At 42.6% G+C, this 26,281-nt stretch overlaps 1 protein-coding gene across 1 annotated transcript in view; it reads left to right on the top strand.

The window, feature by feature from the left end:
* The window catches only part of hgd (homogentisate 1,2-dioxygenase), a gene marked incomplete at its 5' end in the record, with an annotated part of 61,633 nt that overhangs the window by 18,998 nt on the left and 16,354 nt on the right, over positions 1–26,281 (top strand). The window contains 3 exons of the mRNA XM_084326118.1: positions 13,209–13,333; positions 24,499–24,603; positions 25,125–25,251. Of these exons, the coding sequence (XP_084182244.1) occupies positions 13,209–13,333; positions 24,499–24,603; positions 25,125–25,251 (357 nt within the window). The remainder of the gene's footprint in view (positions 1–13,208; positions 13,334–24,498; positions 24,604–25,124; positions 25,252–26,281) is intronic.

Genomic DNA, 26,281 nt, shown 5'->3' on the forward strand with positions numbered 1-26,281 from the left:
CTCCTCTTTCCTGACTGACATACACTCCTAGGTCTGTTCATTTATTTATACATTAATTAATTAAATTATTATTATTGATTCATTTATTTATGTATTTATTTGTTTGTCCATTCATTAATTAGTTCATTCATTCTTTCATTAGATCCATTATTTCTTCCGTTTGTAAGTTCACAGTAACACTAGAGAGGAAATAGAGAGAAGTGTGTCATAATAGCGTAATCTATGGATAGTGTAACATTAAGGGGCGAATTCACAAAGGGATTGCGTGGCTTTTCTGACGCTATGGCTGTGCAAATAGCTCTGAAACACAGTTTGCTATTCACAAAGGAAGCGCAACGGATGAAATGCGGTGGTAACTGCATTGTCATCAGCATTGCGTCTCGGTGTGTCGGTGCTATTTGCGGTATTTAAATGAGGTAATATGGGCAGAACATGTGCCCCTTAACCTTTCTATGCAAATGAGCTGCATCGCAAAACACTCCAATTCACAAAGATCGGCGCTAATTGCCACGCGCAGTTAAAGTGACGCTATTTACGTCTTATAATAATAATAATAATGTAGGACCTGTCGCAGAGGTCTTTATTCGGCATGCAACGACACTCAATGTTTTAGCGGCACACACAGTGGTTAGTTTTTAACACACACAATTAACCCATCCCGTCGTCCTTCCCCCCAAGGGCAGCCGGGAGCAGATGAGGGCTGTGGCGTGAGCCACGCCCGGGGACCATCCAAGTGCTCCTGCCCGTCTTCGTCACGGACGCGACAGCGTTAGCGATCTGTTGTTGTGCATGTTTTTCCATTGGGTTTATCTTATCGGGAGGGGAAACCCTTGCGAGCACGGGGAGAACATGCAAACTACACACAGAAAGGCCTGGGAGATACCCCACCTGGGTAACTGGCAACGCGGAAACCTGGTCCCCAAGCGGGAATCGAACCCTGGACCTTCTTGCTGTGAGGCGACAGTGTCAACCACTACACCACCGTGCCACCTTACGATGTTGTAAAGTGTGTCCAGGAATGCTATGAGGAGGGCAGTGTTATAGGGGCCAAGGGTGGCATGGTGATGGAGGACGCCGTAGTGGTTGATGGCAGCACACATTGTTATGTTGCCTCCGCGCTGGCCAGGGACTTCAGTGATAGCATGCTAGCCGATTACATTTCTGCCCCGGCGCCTTCTTTTTACAAGGTTGAACCCCACTTCATACAGTTCTTTTCGATTGCTTAAGCATGATTTTGAAAGCAGGGCCCGATGTTTCAAAACACTACACACAATTAGCACAACCACACACACAATTGGGTTTCTCTTATCGGGGAGGGGGGGGGGGACCTTTGCGAGCACGGAGAGAACATGCAAACTCTACACAGAAGGGCCTGGGAGATACCCCACCTGGGTACCTGGCATCGCGAAAACCTGGTCCCCAAGCGGGAATCGAACCCTGGACCTTCTTGCTGTGAGGCGACAGTGTTACCACTATGCCACCGTGACGCCCTTCAGGCCGTCCTCAGGGATTTGGTGGTAACTGAGCTAATTTATAAAGGGGTGTCATTGCCAGCGTCTCAGGTGATCATGGCAGCAGTAATTGTTGCCAGGCGAAGGCATCGTAATGCCAGGCGTGCTCGTGAAAGAATATTTCTAAGGAGGATTTAACTTTTTGATTTAGGCGAAACCGAAATCATCCGGATACACAGGTTTCCAGCTCAAGCAATTCTTGATCTACTTGATGAAATCAAGGATGATATTGAGCCAGCCACCCAGAGATCCCATGCAATCTTATTTATTATTTAAATATTGTTATTTAACGTTGTCGGCTTCCCCAATGTTGTCGGCGCTATTGATTGATTGATTTTGTAACGATATTTAGATTTTGCATAATGCTGCAATTTTTATTTGGGTTATGCATTGCCCTTGCTGCTTGTTTTATTATGTCTTAATTATGTAAAGCACTTTGAACTGCAATCCTTGTATGAAAGGATTATATTTAAATAACGTTTATTATTATTATTATTATTATTGACTGCACGCACGTTCCAATTGTACCACCAAGCGAAAACGAACATGTTTTTAGAAATAGGAAGCAAACGTATTCAATCAACACAGGTGTGCAACGCCAGTAATATAATAACGAATGTGGTTGCCAAATTCCCTGGGTCTGTGCAAGACAGCTACATTTTTAGGAACAGCAGTCTATACGGAATGATGCAAGACATGGATGACACAAACGTTTGTGCTGTAATATTCATTGCCAATGTGTGGGGGAAGAGTATGTGCTTTTGTATAGGTGACGGTGGCTACCAACTCCATGCTATGGCTGATGACTCCCGTGCGTAATCCTGCCAACGTTGGAGAGGCGGCGTACAATCGGGCTCACATCAGAACGCACGGTGTGATCGAGCTCACATTTGGCATCTTAAAAAGCCGGCTTAGATGCCTGGATCATAGTGGTGGGGCAATGCTATATAATCCCCCCAAAGCACATCACTCCTTTGGGTGTTGGGATAGGTAATAATCACAATAAAGACAATAGAACCCGCACACTCATATGCTCCAGAATAAACTTTTAATTTATAACATTTCGTCAGGTCCATGAGGAGTAGACGCTGGAAACACGGTCAATAAAAGTTTATTCTGGAGTATATGATAATGCAGGTTATATTCTCTTAGAAGAAGAAGTTGCCTTTGAGAACCAATGGTTCTCGAGCCGTAACGGCACATGGGGCAGGAGCCTATCTCCTGTTTCCTTAGCGTGAGGCAGCTTGATGTACAAGTAGACCCCTTGGACATGACGCTAGTATGTCGCAAGGACTTCCCCCCAAACCAACCCTTGATGCTGAGTGTCAAGCATGGAAGCTATGGGTACCATTTTTAAATAATCTTTGGTATGACTCGGCCGGGGCTTGAACTCCCAGCCTCCCGAACTCAGGGCGGACACTCTACCCACGAGGCCACTGAGCCTATATTCTCTTAGCTAAACATTAAATACAACTTTCACTCTCAAAAAATATTCCTAAATGAGACACTTTTAAACTGGCACAGTGCCTAACTTCAGTCTAAAGATTCAGCACCATGGACAGGTCTGCTCAAAATGATTTATTTGGGGATGACATGACAAACAAATGGAATGACGAAAGATAGTGACAAAAACAAAGGATGCAATGTGTCATGAAAATTCAAATTAAGCAAGCTCTATACATTACGAAATAAACGAAATACATTACGAAATAAACGAAATACAATACGAAATAAATGAAATACAAAAGGTGAAAAATACTGTTATGTCTATGCCTCATTTCGGGTTTATTTCCCCCCCTTCTTGATATCTGCCAACAGCACTGCCAGGTGCAAACTGCTCCACGAGCCAACTGTGCTGGAGCAAATCAGGAGCAAATTGCACACCTATGGGCGTGTTTTCGCTAGTATATCATCCGCACAATATCTTTAGTATATAGGTTGCAAAGACAGAGCAGATAGCGCACACTAATCACGTGCAGTTAAGGGTGCTATTAGTGCCGCTTTGTGAATTCGCCCCTTAGTGTGTCATAATAGTGTGGTCTATGGATAGTGTAACATTACAGTTTTTCACAATTGCTTAAACACATTTCCTGATGTGTGAGACTACCTCACTTTCTCAAAACCCTAAACACAAATCTCAAAACTCACACAAAAGCACACTTTCCCCTCAAATCAGTGTTCCACACGCACAAAGGACCTGCGCTGAGCTGAAGGGAAACAGCCATAACAGCTCCTACCCCGACGGTAGAAGGACGACTAAATGCTTCTCTCTGACTCACTCGCCTAAAGACTCTTCACTAAATGGTATTTTATTTTCAAATGACAAACACATCATATGAGTAGACATTCTAAGCACTCATTGAACACTGGTGTGCAGAATGGAAAACACTATATGAATGCTTTATCAGTAGAATTATGCCTTTGCATGTTCAGTGTTACACTTTCACCTGTTGGATGTAGAATATTACCATATAATGTTTTTACGTATACTCAAATAGAAAACAACACACAATATTTTACAGTATTTGTATCCAAAATGTGCAGTCTACTGTAAATCACAGCCAACAGGATGAAAACAGGATGAAATGAAAGAGATAACAGAAAATAGGCAATAAACAAAACAAAACAACTAGGCTGCATCCTGCCTTCGGTCCCTGCCTGACCACAGGACCTCATCCACATGTTCTCCCTGACCAAGCAGTGGGTGAAGAATCGCCTACAATGGCGCATGAAGCCTCGACAGGCCTCAGCAGTCACATCACCACATGCGTCCTCCATGGCTTGCGGCAGTGGGATCCGTGTCTGCGTGTCTCGTACACCTTCCATCTCCAGGCAGAGAAACAATTTCTTGTGTTGCCTAATGCGATTGAGTCTCTGCACTTGACCCATCTCGTCGTCCTTCCCCCCAAGGGCAGCCGGGAGCAGATAGGGGCGTCAGCGTGTGGCCGCGCCCCGGGGACCAATTCAAGTGCTCCTGCCCGTCTTCGTCAAGGACGCGACAGCGTTAGCGATCTGTTGTTGTGCATGTTTTTCCATTGGGTTTATCTTATCGGGAGGGGAAACCCTTGCGAGCATGGGGAGAACATGCAAACTACACACAGAAAGGCCTGGGAGATACCCCACCTGGGTAACTGGCAACGCGGAAACCTGGTCCCCAAGCGGGAATCGAACCCTGGACCTTCTTGCTGTGAGGCGACAGTGTCAACCACTACACCACCGTGCCACCTTACGATGTTGTAAAGTGTGTCCAGGAATGCTATGAGGAGGGCAGTGTTATAGGGGCCAAGGGTGGCATGGTGATGGAGGACGCCGTAGTGGTTGATGGCAGCACACATTGTTATGTTGCCTCCGCGCTGGCCAGGGACTTCAGTGATAGCATGCTAGCCGATTACATTTCCGCCCCCCCGGCGCCTTCTTTTTACAAGGTTGAACCCCACTTCATACAGTTCTTTTCGATTGCTTAAGCATGATTTTGAAAGCAGGGCCCGATGTTTCAAAACACTACACACAATTAGCACAACCACACACACAATTAGCAGAACACCTCAGATCCTTTGCTAAATTAAACACTCTTGTAAAAACACAATACAAAACAATACAAATATACAATACATTCACCAACCACTACACAAGACCAATACTGCAGACTGAAATATTATTTATTTTTCTCCATATACCCAAATCAATGAACATGTCAACATGGAGAATCACAACAAAACATGTCCCAGTTTTTTGCTAGTAGTGTGCATAACACTATAAGCTCAGAAAATATCAGATAAACATAAAATACTGTATCCAGTACAGGTTACAATTACAGTAAAACAAAAAACAAAATAGAGAGTACAGAAAATATATTGACAAAATTATATCTTCACCTAGCTGGATCTGGCCAGAGAATTGATGGGAAACTGGGGCATGTTTTGTTGTGATTCTCCATGTTGACATTGTCTATATCATTGGTCTTGTGTAGTGTTTGGTGAATTTACTGTATTGTATATTTGCACATTCTCTGTGTACTTCCATTTTGGTTGAAGACAGGTGAACTCACCTGCTGCATTTTTATAGTGCTTAAACCTGATTGGTGTGTCTACAATTAAGCAATCATCTGTTTGTGCACCTAATGGCTGTGTTTAACCAATTGGCTCATATGTGTGGTAAGGTTGAGTGTAAGGTTTTGATAATTGTGTAATACTTTTGATTTTAGTGTTTATGCAATAGAAACTGTAAATTAATATAAATTCATGCAGGTCTGCTTCTGCATCTAGGTCAAGAAATCTCTGAAACTAAGCACTCGCCTACTACTGCAGAGACTCTGGGTTCGAATCCAGCTGTCAGCGGTACCTCCGGCTTGGTCAGTTGTCCCTACTAACACAATTGGCAGTGTTAGCGGGTGGGAAGCTAGTGGGGTATGTGTCCTGGTCGTTGTGAACTGCGACTCCTACTGGTCGGCCGGGGCGCCTGTTCAGCAGAGAGGGGATCTGGGGGAAATAGCGTGAACCTCCGCACGCATTACGTTCCCCCAGTGAAACTCCTGGCTGTCAGGTAAAAAGAAGCGGCTGGCGACTCCACATGTATCGGAGGAGGCATATGGTAGTTCTACACCCTCCCCAGGCTGACAGTGCGCGACCAGGAAGGGAATTGGCATAACGACTAAATTGGGATGGGTGAAAAATGCAGAAAGCCCAAAAAAGAAATAGAATTAAAAAAAGAAAAAAAAATCTGAAACAGACAATGTGACAATATTATACACCAAGAGTGGTCAATAGAGTATAGGCTATTGTGAAACATTGTAAAAAAGGACAACATTGGAAAAGAAAAGACGATTTAGTGAAGAGTTAACACTGTTTTGAGGGCAACGTGTGCTTTTGCAAGAGAAGTGTAGGATTTAGCATTTTGTGTGTGAGTTTTGAGATTTGTGTTTAGGGTTTTGAGAAAGTGAGGTAGTCTATCAGGAAATGTGTTTAATTAAGCAATTGTGAAAAACTAAGTGTCATAGCTTGATCTATGGATAGTGCAACATTAAGTGTGTCATAATAGCGTGATCTATGGATAGTGTAACATTAAGTGTGTCATAATAGCATGATCTATGGATAGTGTAAGATTAATTGTGTCATAATAGCGTGATCTATGGATATTGGATAGTGTAACATTAGTGTAACATAGTGTAACAAAAGTGTGTCATAACAGCGTGATCTGTGGATAGTGTAACATTAAGTGTGTCATAATAGCGTGATCTATGGATAGTGTAACATTAGTGTAACATAGTGTAACATTAAGTGTGATAATAGCGTGATCTATGGATAGTGTAACATTAAGTGTGTCATAATAGCGTGGTCTATGGATAGTGTAACATTAGTGTAACATAGTGTAACATTAAGTGTGTCATAATAGCGTGATCTATGGATAGTGTAACATTAAGTGTGTCATAATAGCGTGATCTATGGATAGTGTAAGATTAAGTGTGTCATAATAGCGTGATCTATGGATAGTGTAAGATTAAGTATGTCATAATAGCGTGGTCTATGGATAGTGTAACATTAGTGTAACATAGTGTAACATTAAGTGTGTTATAACAGCGTGATCTATGGATAGTGTAACAAAAGTGTGTCATAATAGCGTGATCTATGATTGTGTAACAGTGTAACTGTCAGTGTCCCTGTCGGTCACCATTCTGTTCTCTCCTCTGTGTTCCAGCAAGGGATGCGCTTCAGTGTGGATGTGTTTGGAGAGACCAGAGGATACATACTGGAGGTGTATGGATGCCACTTTGAGCTCCCTGACCTGGGACCCATAGGTGTGTGCGTCTGTATGTATGTGTGTTTTACAGTAGTATCCGTATGGGGGCCTTAATGTCCCCACAAGTGATGAAAATAAGAAAAGGAAAACATTGTGGCGATATTGGCTGGTTAGGGTAAGGGTTTATGGAATGTCTTATAAATGGCCTTTTTCAGTGTTTAGCATTGTTTTATAGCAATGGGGGGTTAGTATCAATGGGTCTGTGTCTCTAATTACCATTTTGGCGGATTGCTCTAATTCAGTTGAGACAATCTCCTCCACCAGTGAATTAGGTCATTCTGATTTGACTGTTTTGCTGACGTGAATAAGGCACTGATCTGCATAACTAACGCCCCCTCTATGGTTGTAGCGCAACCATGCGAGTGGAAATACCTGCACTTCCTCAAGCGAGTTTTGACAGAGAGAGGCAGAGAACGAGCGAGCGAGAGAGAGGGAGAGAGAGAGATAAAGAGGGAGAGAGAGGGAGAGAGAGATAGAGAGGGACAAGAGCTTCTGTCGGGGAAACAAACACACGTGCATTTACACACACACAACCTGACCGGCGCGCGGGGAAACACAAACACACGCATTTACACACACACAACCTGACCGGCGCCGGTGAAACACAAACACACACGCATTTTACACACAACCTGACCGGCGTGCGTGGAGGGTCTTCTCCCTGGTAGAGAGAGAGAGAGAGAGAGAGAGAGGGACCACGCACAGGAGTGTGTAAATGTGTGTCCGTGCGGGGCTGGTGTGGGGCTTCTCCCTGGTAGAGAGAGAGAGAGAGAGAGAGAGAGAGAGAGAGAGAGAGAGAGAGAGAGAGAGAGAGAGAGAGAGAGGGACCGCGCGCAGGAGTGTGTAAATGTGTGTGCGCGCAGGGCTGGTGTGGGGCTTCTCCCTGGGATATCACTGTCATAATATCTTTGACTCCCACGCGCACACCCATATTCCGATCCGTGCAATAATATTCACAGCGGTATATATTGTCATTTGAAACAAGTTACCAATGCATTGTCCCGTGGAATTATGCCCCCCTGCGGCAACATTTATTAGTATCCCCCTCAACCTTTCTACCTCTCTCTCTGTGCCAGTCGCAGACTGTGGGCGACTGTCACTCAAAGCGCTTATGGGCGGAGCCAGGCCAACACAGCTTGGAACATTTTGCTTTTGAGTAATTGATTAAAAATATAAAACAATGAATGTTTTTGAAAAAAACTTTACAGATGTGTTCCATAGACTCACAGGAATTGTGTAAAGTTGCCCAAATAGTGAAAGGAATAGCAATGCATGTCCCCTTAAAATTTTAGATTAGATTAGATTCGATTAGATTCGATCGAAATGTATTAGCAATAAAGTACGGTACAAGTACAGTACAACGAAAAGAAGTTTGGCATACAAACAGAGTTCAAATGTAACAGTAAAGTGCAATAGTAATATACAATGTACAGGTGGTTAAACTTGGTATAAAATATATATATATATATATATATATATATATATATATATATATATATATATATATATATATATATATAAATTAGTACTACTGAGTATATTGCTAATCAGATATATGTACAGAGTTGTAGTATTAAAATGTACAGTGATGCAAGTATAAAGACACTATGGTAGTAAGTCATACTGGCCAGCAGTGTAGCTAGTAAGAGTAGGTAAGGGATATGTACAGATGTAGATACAATGTCTACAGATATGTTAGAAGGATTATATGCACGTATGTAATGACAGATATGGATAGATATATATACTTGTATGGTAAGAATAAATATATATACTGTATATATGGTATATACAGCCTTATTATACATGCTATCATATAGAGTTATATGGGTTATCTGCAGGTGTATAAGTAGGTATATAGAAGGATTATATGCAGGTATATTCAGACAGATATGTATATATATATATGCGGTAAATATAAATATATATATAGTATATACAGCATTATTGTACATGCTATCATACAGAGTTATATGGGTTATATGCAGGTGTATAAGTAGGTATATAGAGGGATTGTATGCAGGTATATTCAGACAGATATGGATATATATATATATGCGGTAAATATAAATATCTAAATATATATACGGTATATACAGCACTATTGTACATGCTATCATAGTCAATAGAATGTCTGTCCCCTAACTCCACACTGATCCCTGGTATGGCCGACTGTTTTCATAATAGTTCCCCCCTTGATCCTCTAATCCAGAGAAAGTATATTTATAAAGACCACACAGGCAGCCTTGAACAACTACACCGATTAGGTGGCAGTTCAGTGACATGCTATTAACGCTCGGATTTGAAGGTTTGATTGCCCCCACCCCCCATCAATCCAAATCCAAATGGAATCGATTAAAAACAACTTCTATGATTGGCTCGTTCTTTATACTCCCACGTTGGTCCCGCCCAGAAGCTGTGAACACTTTATCTGGCTGCCAGCCAGAGAAGGGAGGAAATATAATACATAATATTTAATACTATGTACTAATGACTGACATTTTGCTCAGACTCAGACAGTGAGAATATTCCCCTGCATATAATCCTTCTATATACCTACTTATACACCTGCAGATAACCCATATAACTCTGTATGATAGCATGTACAATAATGCTGTATATACGTATATATATCTAGATATTTATTTTACTGCATATATATATATATATATCCATACCTTCATGTTCACTATACCTTCATATTCACTCTACCTTCATATTCACTATACCTTCATATTCACTCTACCTTCATATTCACTCTACCTTCATATTTACTATACCTTCATATTCACTCTACCTTCATATTTACTATACCTTCATATTCACTCTATACCTTCATATTCACTCTATACCTTCATATTCACTCTACCTTCATATTCACTATACCTTCATATTCACTCTACCTTCATATTCACTATACCTTCATATTCACTCTACCTTCATATTCACTCTACCTTCATATTCACTCTACCTTCATATTCACTATACCTTCATATTCACTATACCTTCATATTCACTCTACCTTCATATTCACTATACCTTCATATTCACTATACCTTCATATTCACTCTACCTTCATATTCACTCTACCTTCATATTCACTCTACCTTCATATTCACTCTACCTTCATATTTACTATACCTTCATATTCACTCTACCTTTATATTCACTATACCTTCATATTCACTCTACCTTCATATTCACTATACCTTCATATGCACTCTACCTTCATATTCACTCTACCTTCATATTCACTCTACCTTCATATTCACTATACCTTCATATTCACTCTACCTTCATATTCACTCTACCTTCATATTCACTCTACCTTCATATTCACTATACCTTCATATTCACTCTACCTTCATATTCACTCTACCTTTATATTCACTATACCTTCATATTCACTCTACCTTCATATTCACTCTACCTTCATATTCACTCTACCTTCATATTCACTCTACCTTCATATTCACTCTATACCTTCATATTCACTCTACCTTCATATTCACTCTACCTTCATATTCACTCTACCTTCATATTCACTCTACCTTCATATTCACTCTACCTTCATATTCACTCTACCTTCATATTCACTCTACCTTCATATTCACTCTACTTTCATATTAACTCTACCTTCATATTCACTCTACCAGTGACTATCACTATTCCAGCCCCACTGTGGTGCACATCATGTCCCTCCATTATCCCCTCAGTGGCAGGTTGTTATGACGATCAGTCCAAGAAGAAGCATAGAACCAGCACCCTCTGCTCCAGCACATCTAGAACCAGCACCCTCTGCTCCACTACATCTCTATAGAACCAGCACCCTCTGCTCCAGTACATCTCTATAGAACCAGCAGCCTCTGCTCCACTACATCTCTATAGAACCAGCACCCTCTGCTCCAGTACATCTCTATAGAACCAGCACCCTCTGCTCCACTACATCTCTATAGAACCAGCACCCTCTGCTCCAGTACATCTCTATAGAACCAGCACCCTCTGCTCCAGTACATCTCTATAGAACCAGCACCCTCTGCTCCAGCACATCTCTATAGAGCCAGCACCCTCTGCTCCAGCACATCTCTATAGAACCAGCACCCTCTGCTCCAGCACATCTAGAACCAGCACCCTCTGCTCCACTACATCTCTATAGAACCAGCACCCTCTGCTCCAGTACATCTCTATAGAACCAGCAGCCTCTGCTCCACTACATCTCTATAGAACCAGCACCCTCTGCTCCAGTACATCTCTATAGAACCACCACCCTCTGCTCCACTACATCTCTATAGAACCAGCACCCTCTGCTCCAGTACATCTCTATAGAACCAGCACCCTCTGCTCCAGCACATCTCTATAGAACCAGCAGCCTCTGCTCCACTACATCTCTATAGAACCAGCACCCTCTGCTCCAGTACATCTCTATAGAACCAGCACCCTCTGCTCCAGTACATCTCTATAGAACCAGCACCCTCTGCTCCACTACATCTCTATAGAACCAGCACCCTCTGCTCCAGCACATCTCTATAGAACCAGCACCCCCTGCTCCAGTACATCTCTATAGAACCAGCACCCTCTGCTCCAGTACATCTCTATAGAACCAGCACCCTCTGCTCCAGTACATCTCTATAGAACCAGCACCCTCTGCTCCAGTACATCTCTATAGAACCAGCACCCTCTGCTCCAGTACATCTCTATAGAACCAGCACCCTCTGCTCCAGTACATCTCTATAGAACCAGCACCCTCTGCTCCAGTACATCTCTATAGAACCAGCACCCTCTGCTCCACTACATCTCTATTTATTCAAAACTAGATTTTCAACATGACTGGGTCTTCATCAAGCCTCGCCCGTCTCTCTCTCTCCGTCTCTCTCCCCCTCTCTCCCACCCTCAGATCTGTCTCTCTCTCTGTCTCTCTCTCCATCTCTCTCTCTCTCTCTCTCTCTCTCTCTCTCTCTCTCTCTCTCTCTCTCACTTATCGCTCTCTCTCTCTCAGTTGGATATTGTTATAATTATAGAGAGTCTTAAAGGGGAACTATCTTACTGTTTCTTTCACTATTTGGGCAATTTTACACAATTCCTGTGAGTCTATGGAACACATCTGTAAGGTTTAAAAGAAAAAAAATGCATTGTTTTGTATTTCTAATCAAGTACTCTAAAACAGCATTGTTCTACTTCTAGATTTTAAGCTGTTTTGAGGCTGGGCTCCGCCCATATTCGGAATGCGATTTGAGTGACAGACCCCCACCTGTAGCTCCGCCCAAACTACTCTACTAACGTCAAAAGTTAACCTAATACACAAACAAATATGGCTCAAGCATACGTTTTCGAATACAATACAATCCACAAAGGGATGACACCGAAGCAGGTACCCATGCCATACGATTTTGGGTATAGAGAATGACAAATGACAGGAAGAATAAGATTGCTCTCTTACTCCGTCTAACACACACACACACGCGCACACACGCACACACACACACACACACACACGCACACACGCACACACGCACACACGCACACACACGCACACACGCACACACACACGGTGCTTGCACTTTCTTGGCGCACACACACTTGGTGTGTTCAGCTGTGGTCGCTGACAGCTGGCAGCAAACATAGAGGGGGCGGGCGTTATTATGCAGATGAGAAACTTTTTACGTCAAAGGTACGCTAAATTTCAGATGACTCACTTGAGTGAGGGACAATATTGTGAGATGAGAATTGGAAGAATGCGCCAAAATGAGAATTAGAGACATAGATCCTATTAATATAAGTCCACATAGCTAGGAAACAATGCTAAACACTGGAAAAGGCCATTTATAAGATAGTTCCCCTTTAAGCTTGGTTAGAAGACCCACCTACTTCCTCTGAGCTTCTCGTCCACCCATCTGTCCGCAGGAGCCAATGGCCTGGCCAATCCCCGGGACTTCCTGTGCCCGGTGGCGTGGTACGAGGACCGAGCGGTGGCCACAGGCTTCACCGTCGTCAACAAGTACCAGGGGAAGCTCTTCGCCTGCCAACAGGTGATATGCCGGTCCTTCAGCCTGTGCCTCTGTGTACATCAGTCTCACCGTCAAGTCAACACTTGTTTGGTTTCCCTCCTTTCCCTCCATAACACTAATTTGGCTTCCTTCCTTTCCCTGCGTAACATTAATTTGTCTTTCTTCCTTTCCCTGCATAACACTCATTTGGCTTCCTTCCATAACACTCATTTGGCTTCCTTCCTTCTCTGCATAACACTCATTTGGCTTCCTTCCTTCCCTGCATAACACTCATTTGGCTTCCTTCCTTCCCTGCATAACACTCATTTGCAATTTATCATTTCAAACTGGTTCATTTCCAGATGAAATGAAAACAGCTAAAGTCATACCACTGTATAAAACTGGGAGCAAACACCACTTCACAAACCTGTCTCTTTACTCCCACAATTCTCCAAAGTACTCGAAAAACGTTTTAACAACAGATAAGCATCAACTACTCTCTCATAGCCAATATGGGTTCAGAGCAAACAGATCAACGTCACTGGCAATAATAGAAACAATAGAGGAAATCACAAATGCCATAGACAAAAAACAATATGCAATTGGAGTATTTATTGATTTAAAAAAAGCATTTGACACAATCAACCATGATATATTAATTAACAAATTGGAAAAGTATGGCATCAGGGGAGTAGTACTAGACTGGATCAAAAGTTATCTAAATAAGAGACAACAGTATGTGAAACTGGGTAATTGCTCTTCAATGTGTTTGGACATTGCTTGTGGTGTCCCCGAGGGGTCAGTGTTGGGCCCAAAATTATTCATACTGTATATCAACGACATATGTAAAGTGTCCAAGTTACTGAAATTAGTTTTGTTTGCCGATGACACAAATATTTTCTGTTCTGGGGATAATTTTCTTTTTTATTATCTTTTTCCTCCTTCTTTTTTTCCATTTTTCTCCCATCCAAATGTTTGTCGTTATGCCAATTCCCAATCCCCTTCCTGGTCGTTGCGCACACTACCCCCTACCGTCGGTCCGGGAGGGCGGAGACTATCACATGCTTCCTCTGACACATGTGTACCCAGCCCACCGCTTCTTTTCACCTGGCAGCGCGGACTCTCACTGGGAGAGTGTAACGTGTGGAAGGTCACACTACCTCTCTTAGATCCTTCCCTTGCTGTGCAGGCGCCCCGACCGAACTGTAGGAGTCACTGCTTACAACGACCAGGACCCACCCTCGCCGGGTTTCCCACCCTCTAACACTGCCAATTGTGTTAGTATGGACGGTCGGCCAACCCGGAAGCACCACAGCTGGATTCGATCCCACTGTCTCTGTGGTGGTAGACAGACGCTTAGTCCGCTGCACGGTGGTGTAGTGGTTAACACTGTCGCCTCACAGCAAGAAGGTCCAGGGTTCGAATCCCGCTTGGGGACCAGGTTTCCATGATGCCAGTTACCCAGGTGGGGTATCTCCCAGGCCTTTCTGTGTGGAGTTTGCATGTTCTCCCCGTGCTCGCAAGGGTTTCCCCCCCGATAAGATAAACCCAATGGAAAAACATGCACAACAACAAGATCGCTAACGCTGTGGCGTCCTTGACGAAGACGGACAGGAGCACTTGGATTGGTCCCCTGGCGCGGCTCACGTTGACGCCTGTCTGCTCTCGGCTGCCCTTGGGGGGGGAAGGACGACGGGATGGGTTAATCGCAGATACGAATTGCATGCATGCATCGCATGTGTGCCAATTGATGACCTCGGAGCAGGTCCTAAATTATTATTATTATTATTATTACCCGTCCGCCCGTTCTGGGGATAATTTAAATAAACTGCAGGAGGACATTACGCAGGAAATGTTTAAACTTAAAATATGGTTTGATTTCAACAAATTGTCATTAAATTAATCTAAGACCAAAATAATGCTGTTTGGAAATTGTAGGAAAGATATATGTGTACAGATAAAAATAGATGGTGTGGAAATTGAAAGAGTGTCTGAAATAAAATGTCTTGGTGTCACGATTGACGAAAAAAATTATTGGAAATCTCATATCAAACATATTCAAACCAAATTGGCAAGGAGCATTTCAGTAATAAACAAAGCAAAGGTCCTGGATCACAAATCACTTCACATTCTCTACTGTTCACTAGTTTCACCATATTTAACTTAATTATAAATGCTCATTACACCCATTAACCATCCTACAGAAAAGAGCTGTGCGCATCATTCATAAGGTTGGATATCTGGAACACTCATTCACTTTTCTTACAGTCAAAATTATTAAAATGTACTGATATATTTTTTTGTATCCACTTTTTCTCCTTCTTTTTCAGTTTTTTCTCCCATCCCAATTTAGTCGTGCCAATTCCCCCCTCCCCTGTCTTGATCGTTGCTCGCATGTGCCCCCCACTGGTCAGTCGTAGGGAGGGTTGAAGAATCTATCGCATGTCCCCTCCGATACATGCGGAGTCAGCCAGCCACTTCTTTTCACCTGCCAGCGCGGACTCTCATTGGCGAGGTGTAACGTGTGGGAGGCTCAGACTACCCTCGACATCTCCTGTCCTTGCTGTGCAGGCGCCCTGACCGACCTGTAGGAGTCGCTGTTTACAACGACCAGATTACCACCCATCGACCTGTTTACAACGACCAGATTACCACCCATCGACTCCCCTCCCGCTGACTCTGCCAATTGAGTCAGTATGACGGCCGGCCCAAGCCGGAGGCAACGCTGACAGCCGGATTCGATACCGGTGTATCACGCGTTGGTGACAGGTGCTTAGACCGCTGCGCCACCCAGCTGCCCTAAAATGTACTGATATTGTAATGTATCAAACTGCACAAATAATGTACAAAGCAAAAAAATAATAAAGTCCCAGGAAATATTCAAAGATTGTTCAACGTGCAAGATGGGGGTTACAATTTATGGGGAACATTTCATTTCAAAAGATAGTTTTCGAACGACCATAAAGAGTCTTTGTATTTCAATTTGCGGAGTAAAATTATGGAACGGTCTGATTGTGGAGTTAAAGCAATGTCAAAAAACATAAAACAGTTTAAAATAAAATACAGTCAAATGGTTGTCCAGAGGTACAGAGATGAAGAAGGGGTTTGATAACTGGCAGTAGGTATGCGTATGTATGTATATATAAATGTATATATGTGCATATGTTGGTATATAGTTGTATATATGTATAAAAAATGGCTAGAGGAACTATACAGGGTAACATACAGTTTTGGCAAATATTAATAAGGTATTATTAAAAAGATTATTGTTAACTAAGTAAATTTTTTCAATATAAGTCTAGTAATCTAGTAATATAGTATGTTCTGATGAGTGAATAGGGGTGGTGTAACTGAGGGGTACAATTCCCTGACTGTATTGATAAGTATGGTATCATTAAACCACTACCGTCTTTATGTACATTCCTACTGGCCATACAGTACACAGGTATCTAATGATGAACACTTCCCCACAATGAATCGGTTCTACACAAAGTTGTATTTAAGTATTTATTGCAGCAAAAGGTACATAATATACTTTACTTTACTTCACTTTGAATGCGCTTATAAGGCAAAGGAATGTGCGTAGGCAAATCAATAACGAATGTCCATTCTCATATTACGCAGGAGGTAATCATACAACCTGAATCTTAGGGAATTATATCTATGGTACACTAGTAATATAGCGGGAGATACTGGAAGGGTCCCCCCGGTTGTAAGCCAGCAAGGGTAGAGGATCTGTCGGTAGTAGAGTCTGGGTCAACGATGATAAAGAGACTCCGAGTACAGGAGACGGTGCAATAAGATCTTGATCCACAGACGAATACAGCTGTTCTCCGTAGCATGTAGCTCCACATGGAAGAAAGCTAGCCTGCCTCAGGCTTCTGAGGGGCAGACTCGACGTGGCTCCTCACAGGGTAAATCCCACACACTTGTGGGCGTCGGCGATTCTCCGCTCCATTAATTACAGGACCAAAAGCAAATATAATCCAGCCGAAAAGGGCTATGCAGTCGTCGGGTAGATAATCCAGTGTACATGTCCACACGGTCCTCGTCTAGGGCTCCTCGGGTGAAAGCGCCATGATAAGCAGCCCAGCCTGGATAAGCACTCTAGCTGATACGAGGAAAACGTTGGTGATGCTGGTCACTGTAGAACTTTAGCCGCACGATACACTATACACAAATAGACTATTACTGACTTAATAGAATATGTCGCACTCGACGGTACAGCGTTAAACTGTGACAATTCAGTTATTAATTCGCACGCGGTCTCAATGCTCTATTTGGGGCCAAACAGGCCATACTTCACCGCACGTCGTATCGTGGGTGAGGCTTCAACTTTAGTTACTAAGTGTTCTGACTAAGTGCTTCTGTATTCACCTGCGCCGTATTTATACGCTTACGTGAATAAACTAGTACCAGCTTTATTCCTGTCTCATATCCTTGCGCAATACCGTTCATGTCCAGGCATGTCCCCGGCGGTGACTTTGAACCTGACTTTGGAGGCATGGCCTTGGCGCCTGTGGACCGCTGTACTAGGCTAAAGGGATATTCCGTGTATATGTACAAGGAATATACAAGGGATATCAAACGATATACAAATATTATGCAATATATATCAATCAATAAATAAATATATATATTCGGTTTAATCTGATCCTTTGTAACAGGTGGGATTAAATAAGTGTATGCTTCTTCCCACTGCTTTTAAAATTATGTAAATGATTTGATGAAACAACAAAAATAATTGAGTTTGACTTTTTTGTTTGTTCTTTGTTATTTAAAAAAAATAAAATGTATATATACATTCATTATTTGAACGGCTTAAGGCTATACATGTACTTGATGTTTGTTTGTTATGTTGCATATTTGAAATAAACTTTAATCAAATCAAAATCAAATCAAAATTTGGCTTCCTTCCATAACACTCATTTGGCTTCCTTCCTTTCCCCGCATAACAATTGTTTGGCTTCCTTCCTTTCCCTGCACAACACTCATTTGGCTTCCTTCCTTTCCCTGCATAACACTCATTTGGCTTCCTTCCATAACACTCATTTGGCTTCCTTCCATATCACTCTTTTGGCTTCATTCCATAACACTTGTTTGGCTTCCTTCCTTTCCCTGCATAACACTCATTTGTCTTCCTTCCATAACACTCATTTGGCTTCCTTCCATAACACTCTTTTGGCTTCATTCCATAACACTCATTTGGCTTACTTCCTTTCCCTGCATAACACTCATTTGGCTTCCTTCCATAACACTCTTTTGGCTTCATTCCATAACACTCGTTTGGCTTCCTTCCATAACACTCGTTTGGCTTCCTTCCATAACACTTGTTTGTCTTCCTTCCATAACACTTGTTTGTCTTCATTCCATAACACTCGTTTGGCTTCCTTCCATAACACTTGTTTGTCTTCCTTCCATAACACTTGTTGGTCTTCCTTCCATAACACTCATTTGGCTTCCTTACATAACACTTGTTTGGCTTCCTTCCATAACACTCGTTTGGCTTCCTTCCATAACACTCGTTTGGCTTCCTTCCTTAACATTCGTTTGGCTTCCTTCCATAACACTTGTTGCAGTGGGAACGGCCCGGGCCAGGCTTATTAGCCACAAGGCACCCGATGATTAAATATGAAATCATTCAGCGGGCTTCTGCCTCAGCTCCCTTACGGGTCCTAATCACTCATAATTAGTTAACGCGTCCTGGAGTTACAGACAGCGTGTCTTTTCGGAGAAGGGAAAACCTTTCCCGAGTTAAGCGTTAATTTCAGCATATTTCACTCACGGAACAATTTCCTCCCTTGAAACGTCCTGTCGGGCGCGTAATTGGATCGACACGTAACGCCTGACAGGAGGGTTTTTAACCGAGACAGCGAGGAGGCGGGGGGGGGGGGGGGGGGGGGGGGCTGCAGGGGACCAGGGGGTAACCGTGGAAACCGCTCCAGAGTGCACTGTCATTATGCATCATAGAAAATACAAGGGCTGGATGGAGTCTTTCCCTGATACAACAAACTGCCTTTCCCTCTCCCCACTTTCTAGGGCTGCCCCCGACTAAGGATTTGGATGGTCGACTAGGATTGGCCAAAATTTGCCGTTAGTCGGCTATTGGTCGACTAAAAAGAAAAAAAAAACGTATAATATTATAATTTTTTTTATTTTAATTTTTTTTATCATTCCATTTGGGCTGTGGGGGGTGCTTAATGTCTGAAGGAGTCGACTGAAGGCTTCTTGTCCTCTGCAAAAGCATGCAATTGGTCCACTGATGGATACATCTTGATATTTGTCTAGTCTAGTGTGTTCATTAGATGGGTGAAATCCTCTTTCAGTGCCTCTGTGCCTGTTTTTGTAGGCAGTTAGCCTCTGGTATGCGTGCCATTAGCGTTAGCCACGCTTCTAGGCCTCTTGTCTTTTGGAAAGAATGATAAAAAAAAAATATATATATTTATTTTTTTATTCGACTAAGAGGTTGGCCAGTCGACTACGGCTCCTTTCGACCGATTAGTCGACTAATCGACTGATAGGGGTCAGCCCTACCACTCTCCCTCCATAACACTCGCTTCCTGCCTTCCCCTCTCCCCACTTTCCCTCCATAACACTAGCTTCCTGCCTTCCCCTCTCCCCACTTTCCCTCCATAACACTAGCTTCCTGCCTTCCCCTCTCCTCACTTTCCCTCCATAACACTAGCTTCCTGCCTTCCCCTCTCCTCCTCCATAACACTTGTTTGGCTTCCTGCCTTCCCCTCTCCCCACTTTGCCTCCATAACACTCGTTTGGCTTCCTGCCTTCCCCTCTCCCCCTCCATAACACTCGTTTGGCTTCCTGCCTTCCCCTCTCCCCTCTTCCCCTCCATAACACTCGTTTGGCTTCCTGCCTTCCACTCTCCCCACTTTCCCTCCATAACACTCGTTTCTTTCCTTCCCCTCTCCCCAGTTTCCCTCCATAACACTCGTTTGGCTGAGGAGGGGGGGTTGGGGCTCATCTCAAGGAAGAGGCTGCTGCCTTCTTGTCCTGCTGTTTTCTTCCCCTGGAGAGCGCTGAAATTGCTCAAATTAACTTATTATTTGCTTGAATGGGCCAATATGTTTGTGTTTTATATGTGTGTGTGTGTGTGTGTGTGTGTATGAAGGACCAAAAGTGCCACAATTAAATCAATAATTATATCTAAAAAAGAAAAAAGAAAAAGATAATTACATAATTAAATGTAGAAATCTATCTAGATTTGTAAATACAATTGTAAATAATTTAATAATTTTGAAATAATTACACAATATCAACTCGTTATTATGTTATATTATTATGTCATGGCTGTTTCCATAATATCAATAATATAAAATATATGTGCTCATATTTATTTATTTATTTATCTTTCATGATAACAACAGGTTTTATTTCAGCATGAACTGACTGAGGTCACACAAACACATGCACACACACACACACGCACACACACACACACACACACACACACACACTACTATCACACTACACTCATAGCTAGTTAGCTTCCTCGTAGTAGAATCAGGCCAAGACAGACAGGTCTACAAGTAGTAACGGTAAGTTACTAATCACTTGATGAGCTGATAAAAACGGTAGCCAGACAGTTATTTTTTTTGGACTAATTACCTTACAAACATTAGCATTAGCAAGCTACTGTAGTTAATGTTATGAGCTGACACTGGGATAGTAGTGAACAGAATTACACTCACCTTCACATTTAGCAGCAATGATTCACTCGTGGCTGGTTTAGATTTGCCACTCTGTGTCCGGGGCGACAGCGGCTCAGGTTCCCGGTTCGAGTCCCGCTCCCCTCGGCAGCGTGTCGAAGTGTCCTTGAGCAAGACACTTAACCCCCTAACTGCTCCCGATGAACAGGTCGGCACCTTGCATGGTCATCTCCGCCGTCGGTGTGTGATTGTGAGGCATAAGTTGTGAAGCACTTTGGATAAAAGAGCTATATACATACCAGTGTCTCCATGCTAGCATAACAGTAACGGCAGAGCTCAGCTGCAGACCTTTAGTCATAGTTTGATTGGATAGAAAGGAACTTTCCATAGTGTATCATGATATTCTCCCTTTGTATTTTAACTTAATCTGACCAACACCAACACCCATTTTCATGACAACATTATAAAATATTCCATGGCAGCCATCCTCTGTGTACCTTATCGGTGTACTGCACATCTACACACGGAAGAGATCTCCGTTCCTCTTGTCTTTGCGGGTCTGACCAAAAAGAACCAATCTGAACTGTTGTCATTCGGAATAGTGACATCACAAAATTCTAAAACATGTAATTTGAAAATAAAAAGCCTGTTGTCATGAAAAAGAAATATAATCACATTATTAGGAAAATGAAACATGAAACAATGCAACATAATAAGTATGTATTTAATTATTTACATTTACCTTAGCTCTGTATAATAGCATGTACACATGCTTACTGTACATATACTCAGTAGTACTAATTTGTATATTTTGTACCCAGTTTAATCACCTGTACATTGTATATTACTGTTGCAGTTTACTGCTACATTTGCACTCTGGTTGGATACCAAACCTCTTTTTGTTGTACTGTACTTGTGCTGTATGATGATAATACATTTTAATCTAATCTACATACATTTATACATTTAATTATGACATTATTTATTTAATTACAACATAATTATTGATTGAATTGTGTCAACATAGCTCCGACGTTTTACAGTCACCTCTGTTGAATAGTCATGGTCGAAGGTTATCCTCTGCCCCTCCACCTCCATCTTTGTCTGCCAGGCTGCTCTGAGAATGTTTTGAATTTCAAGAAATTAACTATAACTGCTCTCGGTGGTCTGTTCATCTGTGGCTTCGGCGCCTGGGCCCTGTGCGCCCTTTGAATCTCTATCTTGGCGAGGTCTGACATTACTAATTCTTTTTGAATTAGGTTGTCTACATATTTGGTCATCGAGTCTCCTTCTATCCCTTCTCTCAGTCCCCATATTCATATATTATTTCTCCTTGACCTCCCCTTTAAGTCCGTTAGTTTTTCTCTCATCTTGTTTTGTTGTTCGAGCGTCGCCATCAAAATTCCTTGTATTTCTGTATTCCATTCCTCCGTCTCAGCCGTCCTTTCTTCTAACATCTTTATGTCTTTCTCTTGTTTCTGTAGTTTTCCATCAATTGTCTCGAGTCTCTTATTTATTTCTTCTCTGAGCTCGTCCTGACCCTTCTTTAATTCTTCTCTGAGTCTGTCGATATTGTTCTGGATGTTCTGCGTGTTAGCTTGGCTAGCTATTGCGATGGCTTGCATGCTAGTCTGTATGTTAGCTAGTAGCTCCTCAGCCCAGGTGGGCATTTCTGCCGTCATGCTACAGTAGCTTGGTTTACCTTCAGCGCCACTCCCTCGTGTCGATAACTTTTCTCCAGTGTTTGTATTTCTTCTGGGGTCTTTTTTCTTTCGTTTGATCTCATGTCCATCTTTCCCTTTCTCTTTTATCGTTGAATTGTCACTTTTTATATTGTTTTAGAATTTTTTACTTCCTTTTTCGATGTTCTTTGACCGGGAGCTCTTTTCAATGGCCGCCTACCCGAACATCTCAAACTGGAAGTCCCAAAACGACTTTCCTTCCCAGTAACCAGGGATTGTCATCCATGTCTTGCATCATTCCGTATTGACTGCTGTTCCCAAAAATGGCTTCCTATTTCTAAAAACATGTTTGTTTTCGCTTGGTGGTACAATTGGAACGTGAATGCAGTCAATAGCGCCGACAACATTGGGGAAGCCGACAACGTTAAATAACAATATTTAAATAATAAATAAGATTGCATGGGATCTCTGGGTGGCTGGCTCAATATCATCCAATTGCTTGAGCTGGCAACCTGTGTCTCCGGATGATTTCGGTCTCGCTTAAATCAAATAGTGATATCCTCCTTCGAAATATTCTTTCACGAGCACGCCTGGCATTACGATGCCTTAGCCTGGCAACAATTACTGCTGCCATGGTGACCTGAGATGCTGGCAATGTCACCCCTTTATAAATTAGCTCAGTTACCACCAAATCTCTGAAGACGTAAATAGCGTCACTTTAACTGCACGTGGCAATTAGCGCCGATCTTTGTGAATTGGAGTGTTTTAGCAATGAGGCTCATTTGCATAGAAAGGGGCACATGTTCCGCCTATATTACCTCATTTAAATACCCGCAAATAGCACCGACGCACAGAGACGCAATGCTGATGCCAACGCAGTTAGCACAGTATTTCACCCTTTGTGAATAGCAAGGTGTGTTTTGGGGCTATTTGCACAGGCATTGCATCAGAAAAAGCCGACAATCCCTTTGTGAATTCGTCCCACTGTGTGTAAGTGTCTGTATGTGTGAGTGAGAGAGAAAGAGTAAGCTTTCATTGTGAGTGTATATTAGTCTCTTATTGTGTGATTGTACTTTTGGATATGTGTGAGGTGTGTGGTAGTGTGTGCATGCGTGTGTGTGTGTGTGTGTGTGTGTGTGGGTGTGTGTGCGTGCACACCGGTGTGCGCAAGGTGCACAGGGGTCATTCCGAAGGCAGCTCGAGTTGTAATGAACTATATCGATTTTAGAGCTGCCTTTGAATGCATTTTCCACAGGGACATTATCAGAACAGAGAAGCTATATAAAATTGCTGTATTTTTAACAATCAAGACAGAAATATCTCTACTCACCCACTGTAACCCCCCCCCCCCCCCCCCCTCCCCCCGCCTCAGCCAAAGTTGGGGAAAGTTTGATTGTAAAACCAATTACCTTGTAATACCTGGAGTCTGGTATCACAAAGAAAATGTGGCATGAGGGAGGAGGGAGTGAAAGAAAGAAAGAGCAAACTCTCTTTTACAATTAAGCCTCAGTATTATCTATTTTTTTCTCCCTCGTGCTGTAAAGTACCCTGTATGTGAATTTAAGATTACAAAGACATTTATTTATTGTTTCTTTTTTCTTTTTTTCTTCTCCCAGAGTGGCTCAATTTGAAATGTCTTTTGTGTGTGTGTTTTTTCTGCTCTGCGCGCTCTTCTGATCCGCTGTGGTTGTGTGTGGTTCTGTGTGGTGCTGTGTGTGGTTCTGTGTTGGTTGTGTGTGGTTCTGTGTTGGTTGTGTGTGGTTCTGTGTGGTTCTGTGTTGGTTGTGTGTGGTTCTGTGTGGTTGTGTGTGGTTCTGTGTTGGTTGTGTGTGGTTTTGTGTGGTTCTGTGTGATTGTGTAGGACTTCTCTCCCTTCAACGTGGTGGCCTGGCATGGTAACTACACGCCGTACAAATACAACCTGGAGAACTTCATGGTCATCAACGTGGTGGCCTTCGACCATGCGGTGAGCGGCGTGCCAGGCTTAGACACACAAACACACGCACAGACATGCACACGCACACACGCACGTGCACGCACACACGCGCACTCACACACACACACACACACACACACACACACACACACACACACACACACACACACACACACACACACACACACAATGTAGCAAATAAGGAGCACTTTTGATTCGGCTCGATTGCTAGCACTGCTGCCTTTCATGCTGGAAAGTACAGAGGTGCACTCCAAACATAATTTTTCTTTTGACCTTACTCCATCCTCTGTGACCCTGAAACTCTAAAATGTATTCCATCAGACAAGTCAGACAAGAAGATAGATACCAATTGCCTTTCTACTGTATGCGTTCAGGAGAAAGTTATCCGCAAGCTAGCCTAGCTTAGCATGGTCCATATCCGCTTCCATTCATTTGTGCTGAGCTAGGCTAGCTTGCAGCCGGATAGCTTTCTACTAAACTCACAGAGACACACACATACGTACACACACTGACCTATCCTCTACCTTCAGGATCCCTCCATCTTCACTGTGCTGACTGCCAAGTCTACTCGTCCTGGAGTGGCCATCGCTGACTTTGTCATCTTCCCTCCCCGCTGGGGCGTGGCTGATCGCACCTTCCGTCCCCCGTACTACCACCGTAAGACCACATTACAGTCATTCCTTAATGAATAACATTAACTTGAACAAACCGTTCCCCTCAATCTGGGTGATGGTGGAGCTGTCGTCCCTGACTGGAAAAGCCATCTCCTCTTTGATTGAAACCTTTATTGGTTCTCGAAATGAACATTGAGGGTTTTACCCTCATTTGCAATGTCAAACAGTTCAAACGGTTCAAGTACATATAAAAGAAAAAAATACATTTGCATGAATAGGACAAAAACACAGGTAGAAAGAGTAAAAACAGAGATCAAATTAAATAAAAACTGAGGTAGGGAGGTTTGTGATCATGTTTTAAATTAAAAACAGTTACATACAGAGGTAGGGAGGTTTGTGATCATGTTCTTAAATTTAAAACAGTTACATACTGAGGTAGGGAGGTTTGTGATCATGTTTTTAAATGGTCCATATGATAGAGGAGTATTGACTTTTAGTGTGAGTTGAAGATCATTCCAGGCAGGAATCTGGTGCATCAAAACAAAAGGCAGACTTACCAAGTTCAGACTGAACTTGTGGCACCTTAAGTGTAAAGCCAATCATTTGAGCGGGTCGTATAAGGTCCACAATTCCATTCTAGCATCATTGTGATATATGGTAGCAATTTTCCATCAATGGCCTTAAAGATAAATGGATACCAAGGCCTGTTTTGCCTCTCTGATAGAGGAGACCAACCCACCTCATCATACAGGATGCAGTGATGAGTGCCGTAACTATCACCAGTTATAGCTAAGAGCAGAGTGATAGACGGTGTCTAGGGGTAAAAGAATGGACAAGGCAGTGTTTCTATAAATTACATCACCATAATCCAAAACTGACATAAAGACTGCTTCAACAATCTTCTTTCTGCAAATCATAGGGAAGCTTGATTTGTTTCTGTAAAAGAACCCACTCTTTTGTCTCAGCTTGCTATTGAGATAGGCTAGGAGGTATTTAAAAGTACATTTTTCATCAAGATATTTACTCTCTCAATAGTGGATCCATTTAGAGTGGATATATATACGTGGTGAGCA

The sequence above is a fragment of the Notolepis coatsorum genome (assembly GCF_963971535.1).
Source record: "Notolepis coatsorum genome assembly, chromosome: 12".
Taxonomy (NCBI): Eukaryota; Metazoa; Chordata; class Actinopteri; order Aulopiformes; family Paralepididae; genus Notolepis; species Notolepis coatsorum.